We start from the raw sequence: 19,910 nt of genomic DNA on the forward strand, positions 1-19,910 counted from the left end.
CTAGGAAGAGTCTTGATGGTTCCAAAAATGATGGAGGCCACTGTGTTCTTGGGGACTTTCAATGCTGCAAAAATATTTTGGTACCCTTCCCCAGATCTGTGCCTTGACACAATCCTGTCTCGGAGCTCTACGAACAATTCCTTTGACCTCATGGCTTGGTTTTTGCTCTGACATGCACTGTCAATAAAGCTACATTTTGTTCAGTGGTTCATTTTCTATAAAAGGACAGACACAGACAGCTACAGGGTCAAAGATTCACCTTGTATCTGCTGCCTGTAAAAAAACAATAACTATTCTTTCGGTTGGTTATAAGAGCAACACTGCTCTCTGCTGGTGGAAGGTTTGTACCAGGCCCAGGGACGATGGCGTCATTCTAGCGGGGTTGCATTAAATGATAAATTACGTTCAATTCAATAATTCGATTTTGTACTTGAATTGTTAAAAGCTAACTCTGCTAGTAAAGTAAGTTTGAGAATTGCTATCAAGAGAAGTGCCTTTTTATAGCTATAACCAGTTTTCCATCCAACATTGAAAGTAAAGTAGGCTACATGTCATGGCAGGCCTGATGGAAACAGCTCATTTGTAGGTAAACTTTCCAAACGTCAACAAAATACGATAGACAATGTGGGATCTTTTTGTGTCAGTAAAATGTATTATACGAGAAATGGCGGTGGAAATGCTTATATGAAAGTAAACTTGGGAGTCAGTTGCGCGGTCCTCCCACTTACTACTCGTGAAAGCATGCAGTTTATTAGGCTACAGATTAAATAATTTATGAATTTCACAGGATGATGAAAAAGAAAGGTGATGAGTTTGATGCTCCTTTCCAATAAATAGCGTTTTATTCTGGTGTTATGATGATCGATGCTTGGCTGCCATTTAATAAATAAAAATAATATTGCTCTTTTGTCCATATTAATCTCATCCATTATATCTAAGAGTTGTTGGCTAGAGCGCATGTGCCAATACCAGATTGGGCACATTCGTTATATAACACCATTTTTGTGGTGACAAAACCACCAGCCGGGTAGAAAATGCGTTGGAAACCAAACTTGAATTTTTTTTTGATCTATCTAACTCCATAAAAGTTATTTTTTGTGCACTATGCCCCGAATTTCGATCCGGAGTTAAACGTTCGGGGTGGAGATCTAAGAAATGAAGGTGTGGCAGAGGTTTCATTTTCTGACCTTTATTTATTTCCCTCATAATTCAACCACCTTTATGCACGACAAAACCGTGAATAAGGTCTAGCGATCCTGCCTGTTGCAAGTGGGAAAAGCATATTTTCCCCATATAAATAACAGAATTTTCCATGCACTGTCATTTATAAATGAATAAGAGCTATTGATAAGGCCGAGGTAAATTACTAATCAGTTTATACACTATGCCCTCCGACGAACCATCAAACAGGCAAAGCGGAAATACAGGACAAAGATTGAATCCTACTACACCGGCTCTGATGCTCGTCGGATGTGGTAGGGCTTAAAAAAATATACAAAAGGAAACCCAGCCGCGAGCTGCCCAGTAATGCGAGCCTACCAGATGAGGTAAATGCCTTTTATGCTCCCTTCGAGGCAAGCAACACTGAAGCATGCATGAGAGCACCAGCTGTTACGGACGACTGTGTGATCACGCTCTCCGTTGCCTATGTGAGCATTAACAAGGCCGCGGGGCCAGACGGATTACCAGGACGTGTACTCAGAACTTGCACGGACCAACTCCAATTTGCACACCGCCCCAACAGATTCACAGATGACGCAATCTCAATCGCACTCCACACTGCCCTTTCCCACCTGGACAAAAGGAACATCTATATGAGAATGCTGTTTATTGAGTACAGCTCAGTGTTCAACACCATAGTGCCCATAAAGCTCATCAATAAGCTAAGGACCCTGGGACTAAACACCTCCCTCTGCAACTGGGATTCTGGACTTCCTGACCGGCCGCCCCAAGGTGGTAAGGTTAGACATCAACACACCTGTCACACTGATCCTCAACACTGGGTTCTCTCAGGGGTGCGTGCTTAGTCCCCTCCTGTACACCCTGTTCACCCATGACTGCATGGCCAAGCACGACTGGCTACCCGGACTATTTGCATTGTGTGTGCCCCCCCAACCCCTCTTTTTAAGCTGCTGCTACTCTGTTTATCATATATGCATAGTCACTTTAACTATACATTCATGTACATCCTACCTCAATTGGTCCGACCAACCAGTGCTCCCGCACATTGACTAACCGGGCTATCTGCATTGTGTCCCACCACCCGCCAACCCCTCTTTTAAGTTTCTGCGACTCTGTTCATCATAATGCATAGTCACTTTAACCATATCTACATGTACGTACTACCGCAATCAGCCTGACTAACCAGTGTCTGTATATAGCATGTTTTATTTCTTTACTTACCTATTGTTCACCTAACACATTTTTTGCACTATTGGTTAGAACCTATAAGTAAGCATTTCACCGTAAGGTTGACACCTGTTGTATTCGGCGCACATGACAAATAAACTTTGATTTGACTCCAACACCATCATTAAATTTGCTGATGACAGAACGCATCTCCTTCCTGAGCGGTATGACAGCTGCGTGGTCACATGGTGTTTATACTTGCATGCTATTGTTTGTACAGATGAACGTGGTACCTTCAGGCGTTTGAAAATTGCTCCCAAGGATGAACCAGACTTGTGGACGTCTACAATTTTTTTGAGGTCTTGGCTGATTCTTTTGATTTCCCATGATGTCAAGCGAGTAGGCCTTGAAATACATCCACAAGTACACCTCCAATTGACTCAAATGATGTCAATTAGCCTATCAGAAGCTTCTAAAGCCATTACATAACTTTCTGGAATTTTCCAAGCTGATTAAAGGCAGTCAACTTAGTGTATGTAAACTTCTGACCCACTGGAATTGTGATATAGTGAATTAATTCGCCTGTAAACAATTGTAGGAAAAATGACTTGTGTCATGCACAAAGTAGATGTCCTAACCAAAAACTAGTTAGTTAACAAGACATTTGGAGTGGTTGAAAAACTAGTTAGTTAACAAGACATTTGGAGTGGTTGAAAAACTAGTTAGTTAACAAGACATTTGGAGTGGTTGAAAAACTAGTTAGTTAACAAGACATTTGGAGTGGTTGAAAAACTAGTTAGTTAACAAGACATTTGGAGTGGTTGAAAAACTAGTTAGTTAACAAGACATTTGGAGTGGTTGAAAAACTAGTTTTAATGACTCCAACATAAGTGTACATAAACTTCCGACAGTATCTAATGTTTCCAGTAATGTCTTTCTCTCCCTGCTGAAAGTTGAACAAACCCAAAACTATTTTTCAATTAAATAATGGTTGAGTGTGTGTCCTGAATAGAACTTCTAAGAATCAAGCTCAAGTGAAAGTCAACAGAACTGGATCTGTGAAGGACTCACGCTTGTCAAGTTGATTTCTAAATAGCATTGAGATTCAACCTGAGTAAATGTTGTCTGTTATTGCTTCTTAAAGTTTCCTGATCATTCTTGGACTGTGGAGAAAAATCCACTGCAAAGGAATGACAACACATACATACATACATATAGCAATGCTTTCAGAGAGGAGAAAACAGACTGACAGACCACAGGGCAGGTCAGCGATGAAATGATGCACACATGATTGACAGAACAGAAGCACTGAAGATGAAGAGCAGGCGAGTTGGTAGAAGAGAAATTAGCGGTCTGAAATCAATCAACCTAATAACGGGAATTCCTGCAAGTCAATTGATTACAGGCCGTGCAGACTCTTGCTGTTATTTACAATCATACTGTATTTGAGTAGAATCCACCTATGTACATTACGTCATGGCTATATCTGTAGTCTGTGTGTACAGATTTGAAAAAGTATTGTAGAGGACAAAAGCATCAATCTATTCAAGTTGTGGTCCTCTGTTGAAACATTTCAGACAGTGGTATGTATAAGAGTCCAACTGAATGACAAAAACATTCCTACAATGTTTCTCTCCCTTCTCACAACCACCGACCCTACAGCAACATGACACAAGTCTGCATAGCCTCCATGTGTTTATGTGTAATGATAGAAAGAAAAACAAATCAGTCGTACACCAGTTGGTGCCCAGCCTGAATGGGCTTCGAAGACACGATATCAAGTATGTGCGCACAAAACAACATTTTTACAGTAAACAAATTAAATGCATAATTAGCAATCAAAGTACAGTTTTCACCTGTAAAATCAAACTGCATGTTTTGATTTAACAATTTGCACCAAAATGAAAAATATGAAATGGGTATAACAAGTGTAAAATATGAAATGGGTATAACAAGTGTAAAATATGCTATGGGTATAACAAGTGTAAAATAAAAAATGTCTCCTTTTGACATGGAAATAACTCAAATGTCTCCAAGTGGAGATGTGTTGATAGGTTATACTGGTTAGCAACGTTAACCTTTGGCAGTTCGAATAACCTCCATGTATTTGACTTCCTGTCTGTTTGCTCCCCTATTCTTCAAATGGGAGGTCTATCACAATACACTATGATTAAGTGACGGGAACACGTCTGTCAATGATGGACTTCAGTTAGTTCATAGCCCAACATCATTACCTACAAGAACATTTCATGATTTACAACATAACCCCCTCTGGAAAATGATAGCGTGTAAAACATATACACCAAAGGATGTTGCTGAGGGGAGGACAGTTCACAATAATGTCCGGAACGGGAGCGAATGGAATGGCATCAAACACATGGCCATCCTCCCCAATTAAGGTGCCACCAACTGTCTGTGATATACACACATACAACTGCTGCACCATCAACTCAAACTAAGCTTGAAATAAGAGATTCCTCTCAACAACAAATAAAGACATTCAAGGCTCTTCCTCAGGTGACTAGCTAAGGCCACACCAAGACAGATGTGAAGTAGCAGTGTTTACCCTGATTACATAGGTCTACCTATGCTTTTACCACATTCCCCTTGTCTCAACACAGTTTAGAAAGGAGACTTAACACTTCTCTGTGGTCATTCATTGTCATTGTCAGTTTACTTTGAACTAGAAGGGTTGAGTTTAACTAGCCCTAACCCCCTTTAGAATCACCCTCTCTTTAGGCAGTAAGCACAACATCCTTTTGGATTCGTCTGCCTAAATAAACCACATACATACACCCAAGGTGTAGAACGGGGCTCTCTAATCCTGTTCTTGGAGAACTAGCTTCCTGTAGGTTCTAACACCAACCCCAGTTGGACCTAACCTGATTCAGTTTATCAACCAGCTAATTGTTAGAATCAAGTGTGCTAGATAAGGGTTGGAGCGAAAACCTACAGGAGGGTATCTCTCCGGGAACAGGGTTGGAGCGAAAACCTACAGGAGAGTATCTCTCCGGGAACAGGGTTGGAGTTAAAACCTACAGGAGGGTATCTCTCCGGGAACAGGGTTGGAGTTAAAACCTACAGGAGGGTATCTCTCCGGGAACAGGGTTGGAGTTAAAACCTAAAGGAGGGTATCTCTCCGGGAACAGGGTTGGAGTTAAAACCTAAAGGAGGGTATCTCTCCGGGAATAGGGTTGGAGTGGCGCAGCGGTCTAAGGCACTGCATCTCAGTGCTAGAGGTGTCACTACAGACACCCTGGATCGAATCCAGGCTATATCACAACCAGCCGAGATTGGGAGTCCCATAGGGCGGTGCACAATTGACCCAGCGTCAATAAAAACCTACAGGAGGTTAGCTCGTCAGGAACAGGATTAGGGAGCCTGCTGTAGAAAAGCTAAACAAAAAGTCTAAATAGTCAGTCACATATCATATTGCACAAATTATGCAAAAATGCACATTACAATGTTAATAAAAGGTTATTCTCTAAGAAGAGTTGTACAGTCGCAAATGTGTCCTGCACACACAGAAACAAGACAAAGAAACATTACACATTCATCTTCTGCTTGCGTCTGAACGTTCATGGTTATTACTTCAACAATAAAGGCCTTTTAGCCTCACAGTACAATAACTTAAGACTTAAGCCTCCCTCCCCTGTAACCATGACACATTTGCCCACTAGTTCAACTTGTTTGTGAGGGAAAAAGATCATGTGAAGTGAGTGGCAGAATAAGAGGGTTCTCTTGGGAGGTCAGGGTTCATAGTTCATTGGGATAGCTGGTCGAGGTGTGTCAGGGTGGGTGGATAAATGGGCTTTGTGGTCCTCAGGCCCAGTGTCCATGGTCATATTCATTAGGGTACACCTTAGCAAAAGGTTTTGCAATGGGGGGTGGGACGACGACAACGACAAGCATTTCTTATTGGACAAGTTCAGGTAGTACCTCCCCATTTCAGTAAATGTTCTTCCATTTGGTGCCTAATGAATACACCCCAGGTTCTGACCTTAGTTCTGGTCTAGGGATGGACCTTGAAGGCCAGCAGCTGCTCAGAGTGCATGTTATTGAGGGAGCGGAGGTCGGGCAGTCTGAGGAGCAGCTTGGTGAATATGGCCGACTCGTTAGGGTGGTTCTTAGTGATGAGGCCCCTCAGGTGCCGGATCAGAGTCCCCTGAAGAGCCTCCACAGAGTTTATGTTCTCAATCCCTGAGCGATCTAGAACACAAAAAACACAGTAGAACGTTATTAGACTTGGTTCCTATACTTTTCTCTGATCACCATGCATCCTGTATGTCTCTATGACATGAAGCTCGACCAACTGATATGGATAGAAGATGTAAGGAAACACTCACTATAATACAATGCATGCTTTCCAACACAACAAACATAGATAGTTACACTACTCTCTTGGTAGGAAGCCCTACACAGCACCATAACAACTCACAGTATTAAGTCAGTTTTTATGGGACCTATAAGAAAGTCTATATAAAAAGGGACAGGAAGTGCGAATCCTGTGAGTGGGGTCACAATGTCACAGTTCGTGAGCATACCGGCAGAGATGAGGACGACAGCGGTGAACAGGCTCATTTCCTCCTCGCTGAGGCTGAGCCCCATCAGCTTGTCGCTGAAGTCCATCATGGAGGTCAAGAAGTCGCCGGCGCCCATGGCTTGTAACGTCTCCACGCTGTACTTGTTACCACCCAGAAACGTCACTATGCGGTCTTTCACGTCAAACAGGGACGCAAAGCGAACCACTAGCACCTGGTGAAGTGACAGCAGACACTGGGATAAGTCTGGGTGAAGTGACTGCAGACGCTGGGTAAGTCTGGGTGAAGTGTCTGCAGACGCTGGGTAAGTCTGGGTGAAGTGTCTGCAGACGCTGGGTAAGTCTGGGTGAAGTGACTGCAGACGCTGGGTAAGTCTGGGTGAAGTGTCTGCAGACGCTGGGTAAGTCTGGGTGAAGTGACTGCAGACGCTGGGTAAGTCCGGGTGAAGTGTCTGCAGACGCTGGGTAAGTCCGGGTGAAGTGTCTGCAGACGCTGGGTAAGTCCGGGTGAAGTGTCTGCAGACGCTGGGTAAGTCTGGGTGAAGTGACAGCAGACACTAAGTAAGTCTGGGTGGATCAACTGCATTTCAATGATAGCCTTTATCAGTTTTTTTTTTTTTACTGTTTTCATTTACATACACGTGAGACAAAGGGGTAGAGAAGAGAATACAATAAAAGATTGTAAGTGAGTGTTCTGAGGGTGGTCTTTACCTCAAAGGTACCAGCCTTGAGCAGGCTGACCTGGTCATGTTGGGAGAAGTCTCTGAAGCCTGGGATCCGCTTGGCAAATTCCACCACCTCCCTGACAGCTGGGGTGAAACTGTGGCTGAACTCCTCCCAGATCCCATGGCCTGAATTATGGGGGTTCACATGGGGAGACGTGTTCATGGGACACAGCTGAGGACGGAGAGAGAAGGGAAAGAAGGACTTGGGTTAGGAGGAGGCATACGCGACATATCATTCACATACTTATTAAATGGTAGATAAGGCGAGTAACCCAAATACAATGTGTTTTGTTAACCCAATCTAAAAGGTGTGAACACGCCCCCTCTAGAGATCAACTGTGGTGTTCCACAGGGATCGACTCTTAGACTCTTATTTGATGTCAAATGCATCAACACTGCTTTCTCAAGTGCTTTGAGAATAAAGTGTTATATAAATCTAGTTGATCATTATATGACAAATCATAACATGTATATTAAATTAATTATAATATATCATACACTCCTTCTCCATGTGTTTATCTTGGACTCACCAGATGCATCCTGTTGCCCCTGTTCCACAGTAGTCCACTGAATCCTCCATGGGAATTGGAGGTGGCCTGGCTAGTGCTGTTGTTGCCTCCTCTCAGACCATGTTGGGCGTAGGATGGGCAGTGGCCACTAGGGGAGCAGGTGGGCAGTCTGTCCCTGCTGTAGGGGCAGTAGTTCTCGCTAAGGCTGGTGGTGTGGTCCTCCTGGCGATGGTGGCTGTCAGTACCCTGAGGCCCAGTGTTGGTGGGCCTCTCCTGAGCCTGGTAATGGGCCTGAGCGGCTGTGAATGAGGCCAGGTTATTTTGGTGGTTCTGGTTCTTAATCTGCTGGTTCCTGTCCTCCTGTTGGTTCCGGTTCCTCTCGTCTAGCCTCTTTCCAGTGTCACTGACATGTTGCTCCGCCCCCGGGGAGGTCAGCTGGGCGTAGGCCTGGGACTGGGGGGAGGGGCTACCTTGCTCCTGGTTGTAAATTAAGGTCTCCTGGTGGGCCCGGGTCACCGAGCCAATCACCTCCTCTGACCCGCAGTCTGAAGCACTCGATGGAGACACAGAGTTAGGGCTGGGGCTTTTATTCTTGGTGACCGCAGGCTCGCGGTTAGAGCTGGTCTCCTCAGATTGGTTGGACCTGGGGGAAGCGGCGGGAGAGGTGGAGGGGACGGAGCCTAGGCCAGAATCAACATATTGGGGGCGGGGCTCCACGGGGCAGGCTGGCGACTGAAGCGGATTGGCCAGGGGGAAGGGTGTGTTGCAGTGGACCTGGCTGTGTAGCTGACTGTTGTTCGTCATGTTGTTCACGGCACTCTGCATCTCTAACAGCATGCGCTGCTTCTCACGCTTTGGGATGCGGCCGAAACGCACAGCTAAGGAGGAGAGAACATTTAGAAAGGGTCCTTGCCAAAATATATGCTTGTCTACGGATAATCAAATACTGTAAATCCCTGTTTGAAATTATCAAACCAACTCTTTTCTTCATCTACTTCTTTCTCAATCATATATTTATCTAACCCATGACAACCAACAATAGCGGTAATACACCATGTATTATTGTAACTGAAGAGGGGATGTAGTTATATAAGGTAATAGAAACATACAGTCCTTGGACATGCCGACAAGCAGACACTTCTTGAAGCGACACTGCTGGCAGCGGTTCCTGTTGATCCTCATGATGGCACAGCTCTCGTTCTTCAGGCACTTCTTATACTGGATGTTCTGCTGGATGTTCTGCTGGAAGAAACCCTACAGACAGACAGACGGACACACTGGTTAAGTCAGAGTTTTCATAAATGTTTTATAAGTGGGCCTTTTTCTAGAGTTACATCTGTGTTAAGGGGGTTTTGCACTTTGTCGATTTGTATGCTGAAATCTAGAAGATATTATTTATATGAATAATTCATTATTTGATATCAAATTTGGCCATAGAAAAACGAGCCCCCTAAAACAGAGTGTATTAGGGTGCATGACGCCTCTCAGCTTTAGAGGTAGAAGGGGAGTTCATGTGTTTTTTTAGTGGGTAGATCAGCTGTAATATTGCAGATTGGTTGTGGCTTCCATCAATGTAATTGTCTGCATCATTTCCAATCCTCCATATTTATTATTTTGTAAATAAATCATTTATTTTGTGTGTGTATATATATATATTTTTTTCGGTTATTTTCCCCAAACCCTACCACCCCTAATAGGAGTAAACTAATGGAAAACAATACTTAAGCTTCTACTTTTAGCTTATACATCCTATACACATTTTACAGACACTGTATATTTTACAATAGTTATATATTGTTTGTTTTTAGTCCCGTCCTTCAGCTCCACTCAAACCCTCCCATCTTTCTCTGAAGAACATCACTTTTTGATTTATATTTGCCATATATTTTTCAACTGTGCTGTGATGTTTCACAAAAGTTATGAACCTTTCTCTTCTACAGATTATAAATTAAAGATAAACATTTTTTGCTAAGAGTATTATTATATTATTGATCAATTGACTATAGCTGTGTTAAAATACCCATACTAACATACTGTATAATACATACTTAATGATTATATACTACATACTATTAGTTAGTTTGTTTACAGTACACTAAAACTATCATTTCAGTTGAGTGTACTAGCGCCTCACCTGCCTACCAGGAAGTTGATGCTCTTGCTATGCAACCTCTTACTAGCTTGTTAGCTTAACAAATGACTAGATAGACATTTTATGACTTCGGAAGAAATTTCAACTAACTTTCTATGGCTTGTTTTAAAAATAGCAATATTTTGGAGATGATTTCATTTTCAAATAACCGAAAGTGAGATGTTGTAATCAGAATAAAGGGAAAAGGGCCATTCTAGAACATGGGTGAAACATTCATACTAATCTGCTATAGAACCAGTTCGGATTTAAGTACAACTTTTGTATGACTGAAGCCTTTAGTGAGAGGTCTAATGCTTTAATCATTTCTGCCCTCCGAAATCATATTCATTATATAAATAGGCCAGTTTAATTTAGTCTGGCTTGCCGTTCCAAATAAAATGGAATATATTTTCCTCATATAATTTGAAAAACAAATCTCTAGGTGTAGGTAAGGCCATAAGCAAATAGTAAACTGGGATATGACTAAAGAGGTAATCAGGGTGATTTTTCCACAAATAAACAGGTATTTTCCTTTCCATGGCAGCAAGATCTTATCTATTTTTGCTAACTTGGGGCGACAGGGTAGCCTCGTGGTTAGAGAGTCGGACTAGTAACCAAAAGGTTGCAAGATCGAATCCCGAGCCGACATGGTAAAAATCTGTCGTTCTAGGCCGACATTGAAAATAAGAATTTTTGTTCTTAACTGACATGCCTAGTTAAATAAAGGTAAAAATAAAAAATAATGTTAAAATGTATTGTAGCAAGATCGTTGTTTTTCTTTTGGATATGAATACAGAGTATATCCGATTCACCATTAGACCATTTTTAAAAGCTGTATATTTTCATGATCCAATACGTAATATTGCATTTATCATAATTTGGTTGTATTCTAGAGAGGTTAGAAAAAATATCTAGATCTGCTAGAGGAGAGGGTGGCAGGGAGACTTTTGCTTGTCCCAGTGCTCTGACAGCAGAACTAGGTCATTAAGAGAGGAAAGAGTTAGGGGCTGTGGATAAAAATAAGGCAGAACTACTTAAAGCTGTATGGGTTCGATGAGGATGGCTGCTGTGATGATTTGACCCAGTTAGGCTACCATACCATTATATCACCATGCCCTCTCTCTCACGTAACTATGATATTGAGGAACAACATGATGGAACATTGATTAGGTGTGTGTGTGTTCTCACCTTGCAGCCCTCACAGGCATGAACCCCATAGTGGAATCCAGATGCAATGTCTCCACACACCTTACACAGCAGCATCAGGCCGTTGATTTCTGCAAAAACATCTCATCAGCACCCACTGAAGAATTACCTCTACTAAAATGTCATAGACTTTATTCATCCACAAATGATAAGCAAATAGTAACTGAATAGACATTCAAGTTATTACACATCAGAGAAACCACTCACTAGTAATGTCGCATTTTGCAGTGGAGGCCGAGCGTCCGGTCTTTGCGATAGTGTGGGCCAGCGGGAGGGTGAGGCCTGCCATGTTTAGGGGCTTGTTCACCACGTTGTCCTGGCGACAGCTGTGGGAGGAGTTATAGCTGCAGTCATTTGAGTCACTATGACATGACTCAGGGCTAGAGGAGCTGATGTAGGCTATTACACCCCCTAAGTGGAGAGAGAGACATGAAGATTAGGCTAATAGTTTGACAGGATTAAATCTCTATGGACAGGGTTGCCTACTGGGGTAGCAGAGGTTCAGGTTACACAAAGAACAATGCATTTACATGATCTTATAAATAGAGTGAGTGTTTGAAAGGAATTGAATACATTTTGTGTCTGAACATTTTTGCAGACCGAAGGATCTGGAAATGGTACAGTCCAAAACTATTCTTAGCATTGAATTATTCCATCTATAAAATACTGCTGCCCCTATTCAATACAACTATCAGAACCACCCCACTCCAAACTATCATTAACAGCCCCCATTTTACAAGCACTCAGTTTCCCTGATTCACATACAGCAATCAAGTGACACTGATGTCACATGTTTCTCCTATAGAAACCAAATCTGATCCTGATTGAACCATAGCATAAAGAGGCTATTTTATATTTGTAGCCTAGTGCCTACACATAATTCCCTGGTGCTAGTGGCTCTGAGCCAGGAAGAGAGGCTGAGCACCCGCCCAGTCAGACAGCCTTGTTTTTGTATTCCCCCTTTTCCAGATCAGACTGACCTGGTTTCTCTCCCTCCATTCTGGTTAGATAACGCTCCTGTTACATATTGTCAGCAGGGTGTGTGGAGAATAGCCTGGCTACACGGCAATTGTTAGATGAATTGTTAGATATTGCTGCACTGTCGGAACTAGAAGCACAACCATTTCGCTACACTCGCAATAACATCTGCTAACCATGTGTATGTGACCAATAACATCTACTAAACATGTGTATGTGACCAATAACATCTGCTAAACATGTGTATGTGACCAATAACATCTGCTAACCATGTGTATGTGACCAATAACATCTGCTAACCATGTGTATGTGACCAATAACATCTGCTAACCATGTGTATGTGACCAATAAAATTTGATTTGTTTGAACACACACACGGCTCAAGATGGAAGCTCATCATCATTCAATCAAGAGGCAGGGCCAACATGGACGGATTGCAATTAATGCCTGCCAAATGTTATGTGGTCTAATGGAAGTATAACCTAATGTGATGTGTTCATGAGTTGGTCGTCTGCATGTTCCTTGTTGATCGAATTGCATTACAGAAGTAGTTTAGGCAAAATTCTAAAACAATCTCAAAAGGCACAACTGCCCTATTTTCAACAACCGAGGTAAAGTTGGTTTTATAGTAACACATTCGGACATTCGTCAAAAGCCATTTAAAAATCAATAACTAAATCACTGTGTCACAGAAACATCAAACTATGTATGATTTATTCTATAAATGTCTAGCATACCTTTACAACATTTGTTTTGAGGTAAAATTCCAGTTGACTTAAATAAATAAATAATATATACACTGCTCAAAAAAATAAAGGGAACACTTAAACACAATGTAACTCCAAGTCAATCACACTGTGAAATCAAACTGTCCACTTAGGAAGCAACACTGATTGACATTTCACATGCTGTTGTGCAAATGGAATAGACAACAGGTGGAAATTATATGCGATTAGCAAGACACCCCCAATAAAGGAGTGGTTCTGCAGGTGGTGACCACGGACCACTTCTCAGTTCCTATGCTTCCTGGCTGATGTTTTGGTCACTTTTGAATGCTGGCGGTGCTTTCACTCTAGTGGTAGCATGAGACAGAGTCTACAACCCACACAAGTGGCTCAGGTAGTGCAGCTCATCCAGGATGGCACAGCAATGCGAGCTGTGGCAAGAAGGTTTGCTGTGTCTGTCAGCGTAGTGTCCAGAGCATGGAGGCGCTACCAGGAGACAGGCCAGTACATCAGGAGACGTGGAGGAGGCCGTAGGAGGGCAACAACCCAGCAGCAGGACCGCTACCTCCGCCTTTGTGCAAGGAGGAGCACTGCCAGAACCCTGCAAAATTACCTCCAGCAGGCCACAAATGTGCATGTGTCTGCTCAAACGGTCAGAAACAGACTCCATGAGGGTGGTATGAGGGCCCGATGTCCACAGGTGGGGGTTGTGCTTACAGCCCAACACTGTGCAGGACGTTTGGCATTTGCCAGAGAACACCAAGATTGGCAAATTCGCCACTGGCGCCCTGTGCTCTTCACAGATGAAAGCAGGTTCACACTGAGCACGTGACAGACGTGACAGAGTCTCGAGACGCCGTGGAGAACGTTCTGCTGCCTGCAACATCCTCTAGCATGACCGGTTTGGCGGTGGGTCAGTCATGGTGTGGGGTGGCATTTCTTTGGGGGGGCCGCACAGCCCTCCATGTGCTCGCCAGACTGCCATTAGGTACCGAGATGAGATCCTCAGACCCCTTGTGAGACCATATGCTGGTGCGGTTGGCCCTGGGTTCCTCCTAATGCAAGACAATGCTAGACTTCATGTGGCTGGAGTGTGTCAGCAGTTCCTGCAAGAGGAAGGCATTGATGCTATGGACTGGCCCGCCCGTTCCCCAGACCTGAATCCAATTGAGCACATCTGGGACATCATGTCTCGCTCCATCCACCAACGCCACGTTGCACCACAGACTGTCCAGGAGTTGGCGGATGCTTTAGTCCAGGTCTGGGAGGAGATCCATTTACATTTACATTTAAGTCATTTAGCAGACCATCCGCCACCTCATCAGGAGCATGCCCAGGCGTTGTAGGGAGGTCATACAGGCACGTGGAGGCCACACACACTACTGAGCCTAATTTTGACTTGTTTTAAGGACATTACATCAAAGTTGGATCAGCCTGTAGTGTGGTTTTCCACTTTAATTTTGAGTGTGACTCCAAATCCAGACCTCCATGGGTTGATAAATTTGATTTCCATTGATAATTTGTGTGATTTTGTTGTCAGCACATTCAACTATGTAAAGAAAGAATTTAATAAGAATATTTCACTCATTCAGATCTAGGATGTGTTATTTTGGTCTTCCCTTTATTTTTTTGAGCAGTGTAAAATGCCATTTAAAACTGTTTAATTAAATCAATAACTAATTTCCACTTGAAATTAATATTTCTTTAAAGTTATTGCAAATAAATGCATAGTTTAACTTTTTTCTGCAACAATCACTGAATTAGTTATTGATTTCTTCATCTTTAAAATGCAATATTTGAGCTTTTATGCATTTCCATCCAATCAAAACTGGAATTTCTACTCAAATTGAAGGTTGTAAACTAGACAGTTATAGAATAAATCCTACCTAGTTTGATGTTTGTCATAATCAGTGAAAAGGTTATTGATTTACACCACTTTAAATGGCATTTTATAGATTATGTATTTCTATCAAATCAAAACTGGAATTTGTATTTAAAAAAAGGCTGTAAAAGTATGCTAGACATTTATAGAATAAATTATATCTAGTTTGATGATTGTGACAAATGGTGAATTAGTTACTGATTTATACAGCTTTAAATTGTATTTGAAAGATGATTTTAAAATGGTAAAAACCAATAACTAATTAATTGATTGTCACAGAAACATAAAAATAGATATGGTTTATTCTATAAATATCTAGCATACAACATTTGCTTTTAATAAAAAATCCAGTTACGATTTGAATGAAATTTTGTCTAATGTCTATTGAGTGCCTGTTGAGTGTCCGAATATAAAACCAACTTTACCTCAGGTTTTCACGGTTCATAAAGCAGGAAAACTATAGCAATCCCATATAAGAGTCACTTACATAATGGATAGTTGATTAGGTTGTGAACGTTTTGGACTAATGAACAACTATAATTAACTTGGCTCATTGATGACGTTTTTGTAGCGTCATTGGAACCCACCCCCACGTGGAACAGGCATTCTCGAAATACCCAGTGGTAGAAAACTATGGTACGCCGTTTGGGTCTTTGCAAGTTAACCTCTTGGAACACTAGGGGCAGTATTTCATTTTTGGATGAAAATACGTCAATGAGCCAAGTTATAATTGACACTATTTGACGCGTCAAAATAACAATATGTAAACTATATGCAAATGTTGGCCAATCACTGTATGAAAAACTTGTCATTCATCATCACCAACAAACTATGAAAAATGGGTCAGTTTACATTGCTGCAACCCTATAACTGCATGCAGTTTCACGTGTATTTACACCAGCTCCCAGGGCAGGATCTTTAGCAGAATTATGCAATGTTAACGTCACATCGCTTCTTCGCCAACCAGAGGACGCAAGGGGAGCGTACGTCACAGCGCTCCTCAACCAATCAAAGAGAGTGTATACAGAGTCGCACATGGCTAGCGACCGGTCCATGTGAGAAAAGGGACCTGCAACACTGTCCCAGTCTATTGATTCTGAAATAATACACTCATTAAGGCTGATTACAGTAAGAAAGATCGGACATTAATGAGCAGGTTACTGCAAACCATTAGCTTATGTTTTGATTCAGAATATCACGCAACCCTTTAAAATCAGTATACTGACAAGTAGACTTGAAGTTGTAACATTCATCTAGGTCACAAAAAAAACAAATTAAACACTATCAAGATGCAATGTCACAAACAGTTATTGTGTAGACACTAAAATATGCTATAGGCCTACCAATACATCTTTATAAATCTACTGAGCATAAAATGATCTTACCTGCTTTTGTAGATTCCATGTCCTCTGAATGAAATCCCCTTCTAGCAACCTGAAGTCTGATGACGTGTTAGCTTGTTTTCAGCAACTTTTTCGGTCGCTGGTTGATACTATGATCAATTAATTGAAGCGTTCAGAAAATAGTCGGCAAACGCATTTAGGCCTACTAGTTCCGCAGATTACATCTATAGCGCAACAGCTGTTGCCAATAAGACTGATTTCGCACCGTGATATTTGACTACAACCATATGTCAAAACTAATCACATAAATTCAAATGTATTCGTTTTTTTTTAAACGCCCAGAATCAAACCAAAGATTGTAGCCAATTTTTTCGCTTCAGAATGAATCGAACGTTCGGAATTCCGTATCTTTTTCTTTCCGTAGTGCGCTCCAAAAAGCTGTCCGTCTGAAGTTGTTTTTTCTGTAGGCTAAAGATAGGCCTAAGCCCATGTATATCTATAGCATACAAAATATGTATTTTCTTGAAGGAAACGATAGCAAGGAGCAGAAAGCTATCCTCTGCCAGAGAGATTCATTGGATGACTGTTTCGATTAGAGCTCTCGACTCAAACTGCTATGCTACCATGTGACCCATGACAGCGGCTCCTCCTTCCCTAGCCTAGCGCTGGTGTCAATGGGTAGATTAGTTTTGCATGGACCGGTTCCCCGGGGACCTGGCGATTTCGCTTAAGGACCAATGGAATGGTCTCACCCGGGCACCGGACCATGCAACATGAACAAGCCCAATGTAACCCACTGACACACTTTTCACAGTTCAAAGTGGGGTGTGGCTATCCCAGCTTTGATGCACCTGTACTGACCTCGCCTTCTGGATGGAAGCGGGGTGAACAGGTAGTGTCTCGGGTGGTTATTGTCCTTGATTACCTTCCTGTGATATCGGGAGTTGTAGGTGTCCTGGAGGGCAGGTAGTTTGGCCCCGGTGATGCGTTGTGCAGAACGCACCACCCTCTGTGGTTGTGGGCGGTGCAGTTGCCTTACCAGGCGGCGATACAGCCCAACAGGATGCTCTCAATTGTGCACATGTAAAAGTTAAATGAGGATTTTCGGTGACAAGCCATATTTTTTCAGCCTTCTGAGGGTGAAGAGGCGCGATTGCTATTGCGCCTTCTTCACCACACTGCATGTGTGCGTAGACCGTTTCAGTTTGTCGTTGATATGTACACCGAGGAACTTAAAACTTTCCACCTTCACCGCTGCTGTCCAGTTGATGTGGCTATGGGGGTGCTCCCTTTGATGTTTCCTGAAGTCCACGATCATCTCTTTTGTTTTGCTGACATTGAGTGAGAGGTTATTTTCCCGACACCAACACTCCGAGGGGCCTCACCTCCTCCCTTTACTGCAGCATCCTCTGGATATATTATGTAATAGTTGTCCTCCTGTCCAAGAGGTGAGGCAGAGGCCACAGAGAGGGGAGGAAACATGAGGGCAGACACATGCAGAATGACACACACACACAGGTAACAGCTTGGTTCTTTACTCAGGAACGAGGGCAAAATGTAGATATCTGGGTGTAGGTAATAATATATCCAGAGGATGCTGCAGTAAAGTCAACCAGCTGCTCAGTGTCCTGATAAACAACTTCATTATTTTCCTCCTTGGTTACCTATGTGAAAACACTAGTGTATTATCTGTGATTTCTGTGCTTTGCTACATGTGACATCTACTTTGCTGCATGTGTTTCAAATGCACATGCAGACCTACACCCAGATATCTACATTTTGCCCTCGTTCCTGATTTCTCCATCAGCACCCTCTGTCCCAGAACAGGTCAAACTGACTCTGACATGAGCTGTTTCACTAGATCTCCCACTTGTCATATTGTTCAACAAGAATAAGGTGTCTACCTTTTCAACCAAGGTCAGCGCAATAACGAGGAGCAAATTTGAAGATAAGTAAAACAAGGATTTTTCAACAACTCAGACAATGGATGTTCACTTCAAATACGACAGCTTTATAGATTCCCTGCTTCACTCAGTGCCTGACAGACATGCAAACCACCACCTCACGGTATCAAGCTGCCTTGATGGGTTTGGAAGTCCCATAGGGCAGCACACAATTGGCCGGCGTCGTCATTGTAATTAAAAATTTGTTCTTAATTAACTGACTTGCCCAGTTAAATAAAGGTTAAAAAAGGCAGGGAGAAATGTGAGAAAGTTCTATAAATAACCACATCGTTCTCCAACTCAAGACCCTTGCTGCTCTAGCTTGAGTCCTTTCAAACAGTGTTGTCTTTGAAGCTTGCGTCTTTACGTTGAACTGAGTAGTGGTGCAACAGGTTAGGGGAAAGGGGGCAGTGCTTCACATCGTGTTACTTTACCATTTATCTGAAAACCTGCGCTTAACGTTGAGCAATTTATGATATTAAGGCGTTATCTTAAAACGTTAAATTTCTTCCAGTTTAGATGAATTAAACTGACATTTAGCCCATCTGTCAATTGAGCAAAAAATATATTTTATTCAATGAGAGAAGACAACTATACATTTTCCCTTCTGACCTGGGACTTGAACCAACCACCCTCCCGATGCTGTCCCACTTCTTTAACCTCTAGATCAGGAATCTTCAGTTCCTGGAATGCTACCCTTCTGTAGGTTCACTCCAACTTGATTCAGCTCATCAACCAGCTAATTATTAGTCAGTGTTAAAGAGAATCTATAGGACCGTAGCACCCCCGAATCGTGTTGAGTGTACCAACAGCTGACGGAGGTGGAGTTCGGAGGCAACGAACCTCCTGCAGGTTTACAACGGACAACAGATCAAACACAGACTCAACTCCACTGGGATGTATGTCGCCAACACTAAGGTATGATGCCCCCTCTCTCTGTCCAACTCGCTACAGCTCTGGGCTTTGATTCGACTGCTCTGGGATAACGCAAAATCCACTTCCAGTCTTTCATTAAGTGGTTTGATTATTGCGAAGCTGTCATCGAGGCCAAAAGGGTGGCTACTTGGAAGAATCTCCAATATATTTTGATTTAACACTTTGTTGGTTACTACATGACTCCATATTGTGTTATTTCATAGTTTTGATGTCTTCACTATTATTCTACAATGTAGAACACATTTTTGGAGGAAAACTGACACATAGTGTATTTGTACACCTGAAACCCCACCTCTTTAAGGAATACCTAGGATAGGATAAAGTAATCCTTCTCACCCCCCCTTAAAAGACCTAGATGCACTATTGTAAAGTGGCTGTTCCACTGGATGTCATAAGGTGAAAGCACCAGTTTGTAAGTCGCTCTGGATAAGAGCGTCTGCTAAATGACTTAAATGTAATGTAAATGTAATGACAAAAATCCATGTGTGCACTGTAGATGCTGGTTCAAATCTGTTCCACTCAGTCATATTGGTCAATTGTTTTTACAGGGTGCCTTTTCATGAATCACATTTCACAAGTTTGTGAAAACGCTAGTATGTCAACGTTGCTTATCATAGTTACTAACCACTATATGTATCAAATA

General features: G+C 42.4%; 1 protein-coding gene across 1 annotated transcript; it reads right to left on the reverse strand.

The window, feature by feature from the left end:
* Positions 1 to 3,203: 3,203 nt before the first annotated feature.
* On the reverse strand, positions 3,204 to 17,074 carry LOC115131434 (nuclear receptor subfamily 1 group D member 2-like). Its single transcript, XM_029663157.2, has 8 exons — positions 16,431 to 17,074; positions 11,668 to 11,871; positions 11,443 to 11,531; positions 9,233 to 9,377; positions 8,145 to 9,001; positions 7,601 to 7,786; positions 6,894 to 7,104; positions 3,204 to 6,558 (listed from the first exon to the last, which is right to left on the reverse strand). The coding sequence occupies exons 1-8, from the start codon at positions 16,447 to 16,449 to the stop codon at positions 6,362 to 6,364; spliced, it is 1,908 nt and encodes a 635-aa protein (XP_029519017.2). The 5' UTR covers positions 16,450 to 17,074; the 3' UTR covers positions 3,204 to 6,361.
* Positions 17,075 to 19,910: the final 2,836 nt, after the last annotated feature.

The sequence above is a fragment of the Oncorhynchus nerka genome, linkage group LG7 (genome assembly GCF_034236695.1).
Source record: "Oncorhynchus nerka isolate Pitt River linkage group LG7, Oner_Uvic_2.0, whole genome shotgun sequence".
Taxonomy (NCBI): domain Eukaryota; kingdom Metazoa; phylum Chordata; class Actinopteri; order Salmoniformes; family Salmonidae; genus Oncorhynchus; species Oncorhynchus nerka.

What these genes read in the sequence shown, in the direction of transcription:
- LOC115131434 (XM_029663157.2), bottom strand. An exon ending in ATGCCTGTGAGGGCTGCAAG is followed by an intron (nt 9,378 to 11,442) that starts GTGAGAACACAC and finishes GTCTGTCTGTAG; the next exon opens with GGTTTCTTCCAGCAGAACAT. An exon ending in TCAAGGCTGGTACCTTTGAG is followed by an intron (nt 7,105 to 7,600) that starts GTAAAGACCACC and finishes TCACTTCACCAG; the next exon opens with GTGCTAGTGGTTCGCTTTGC.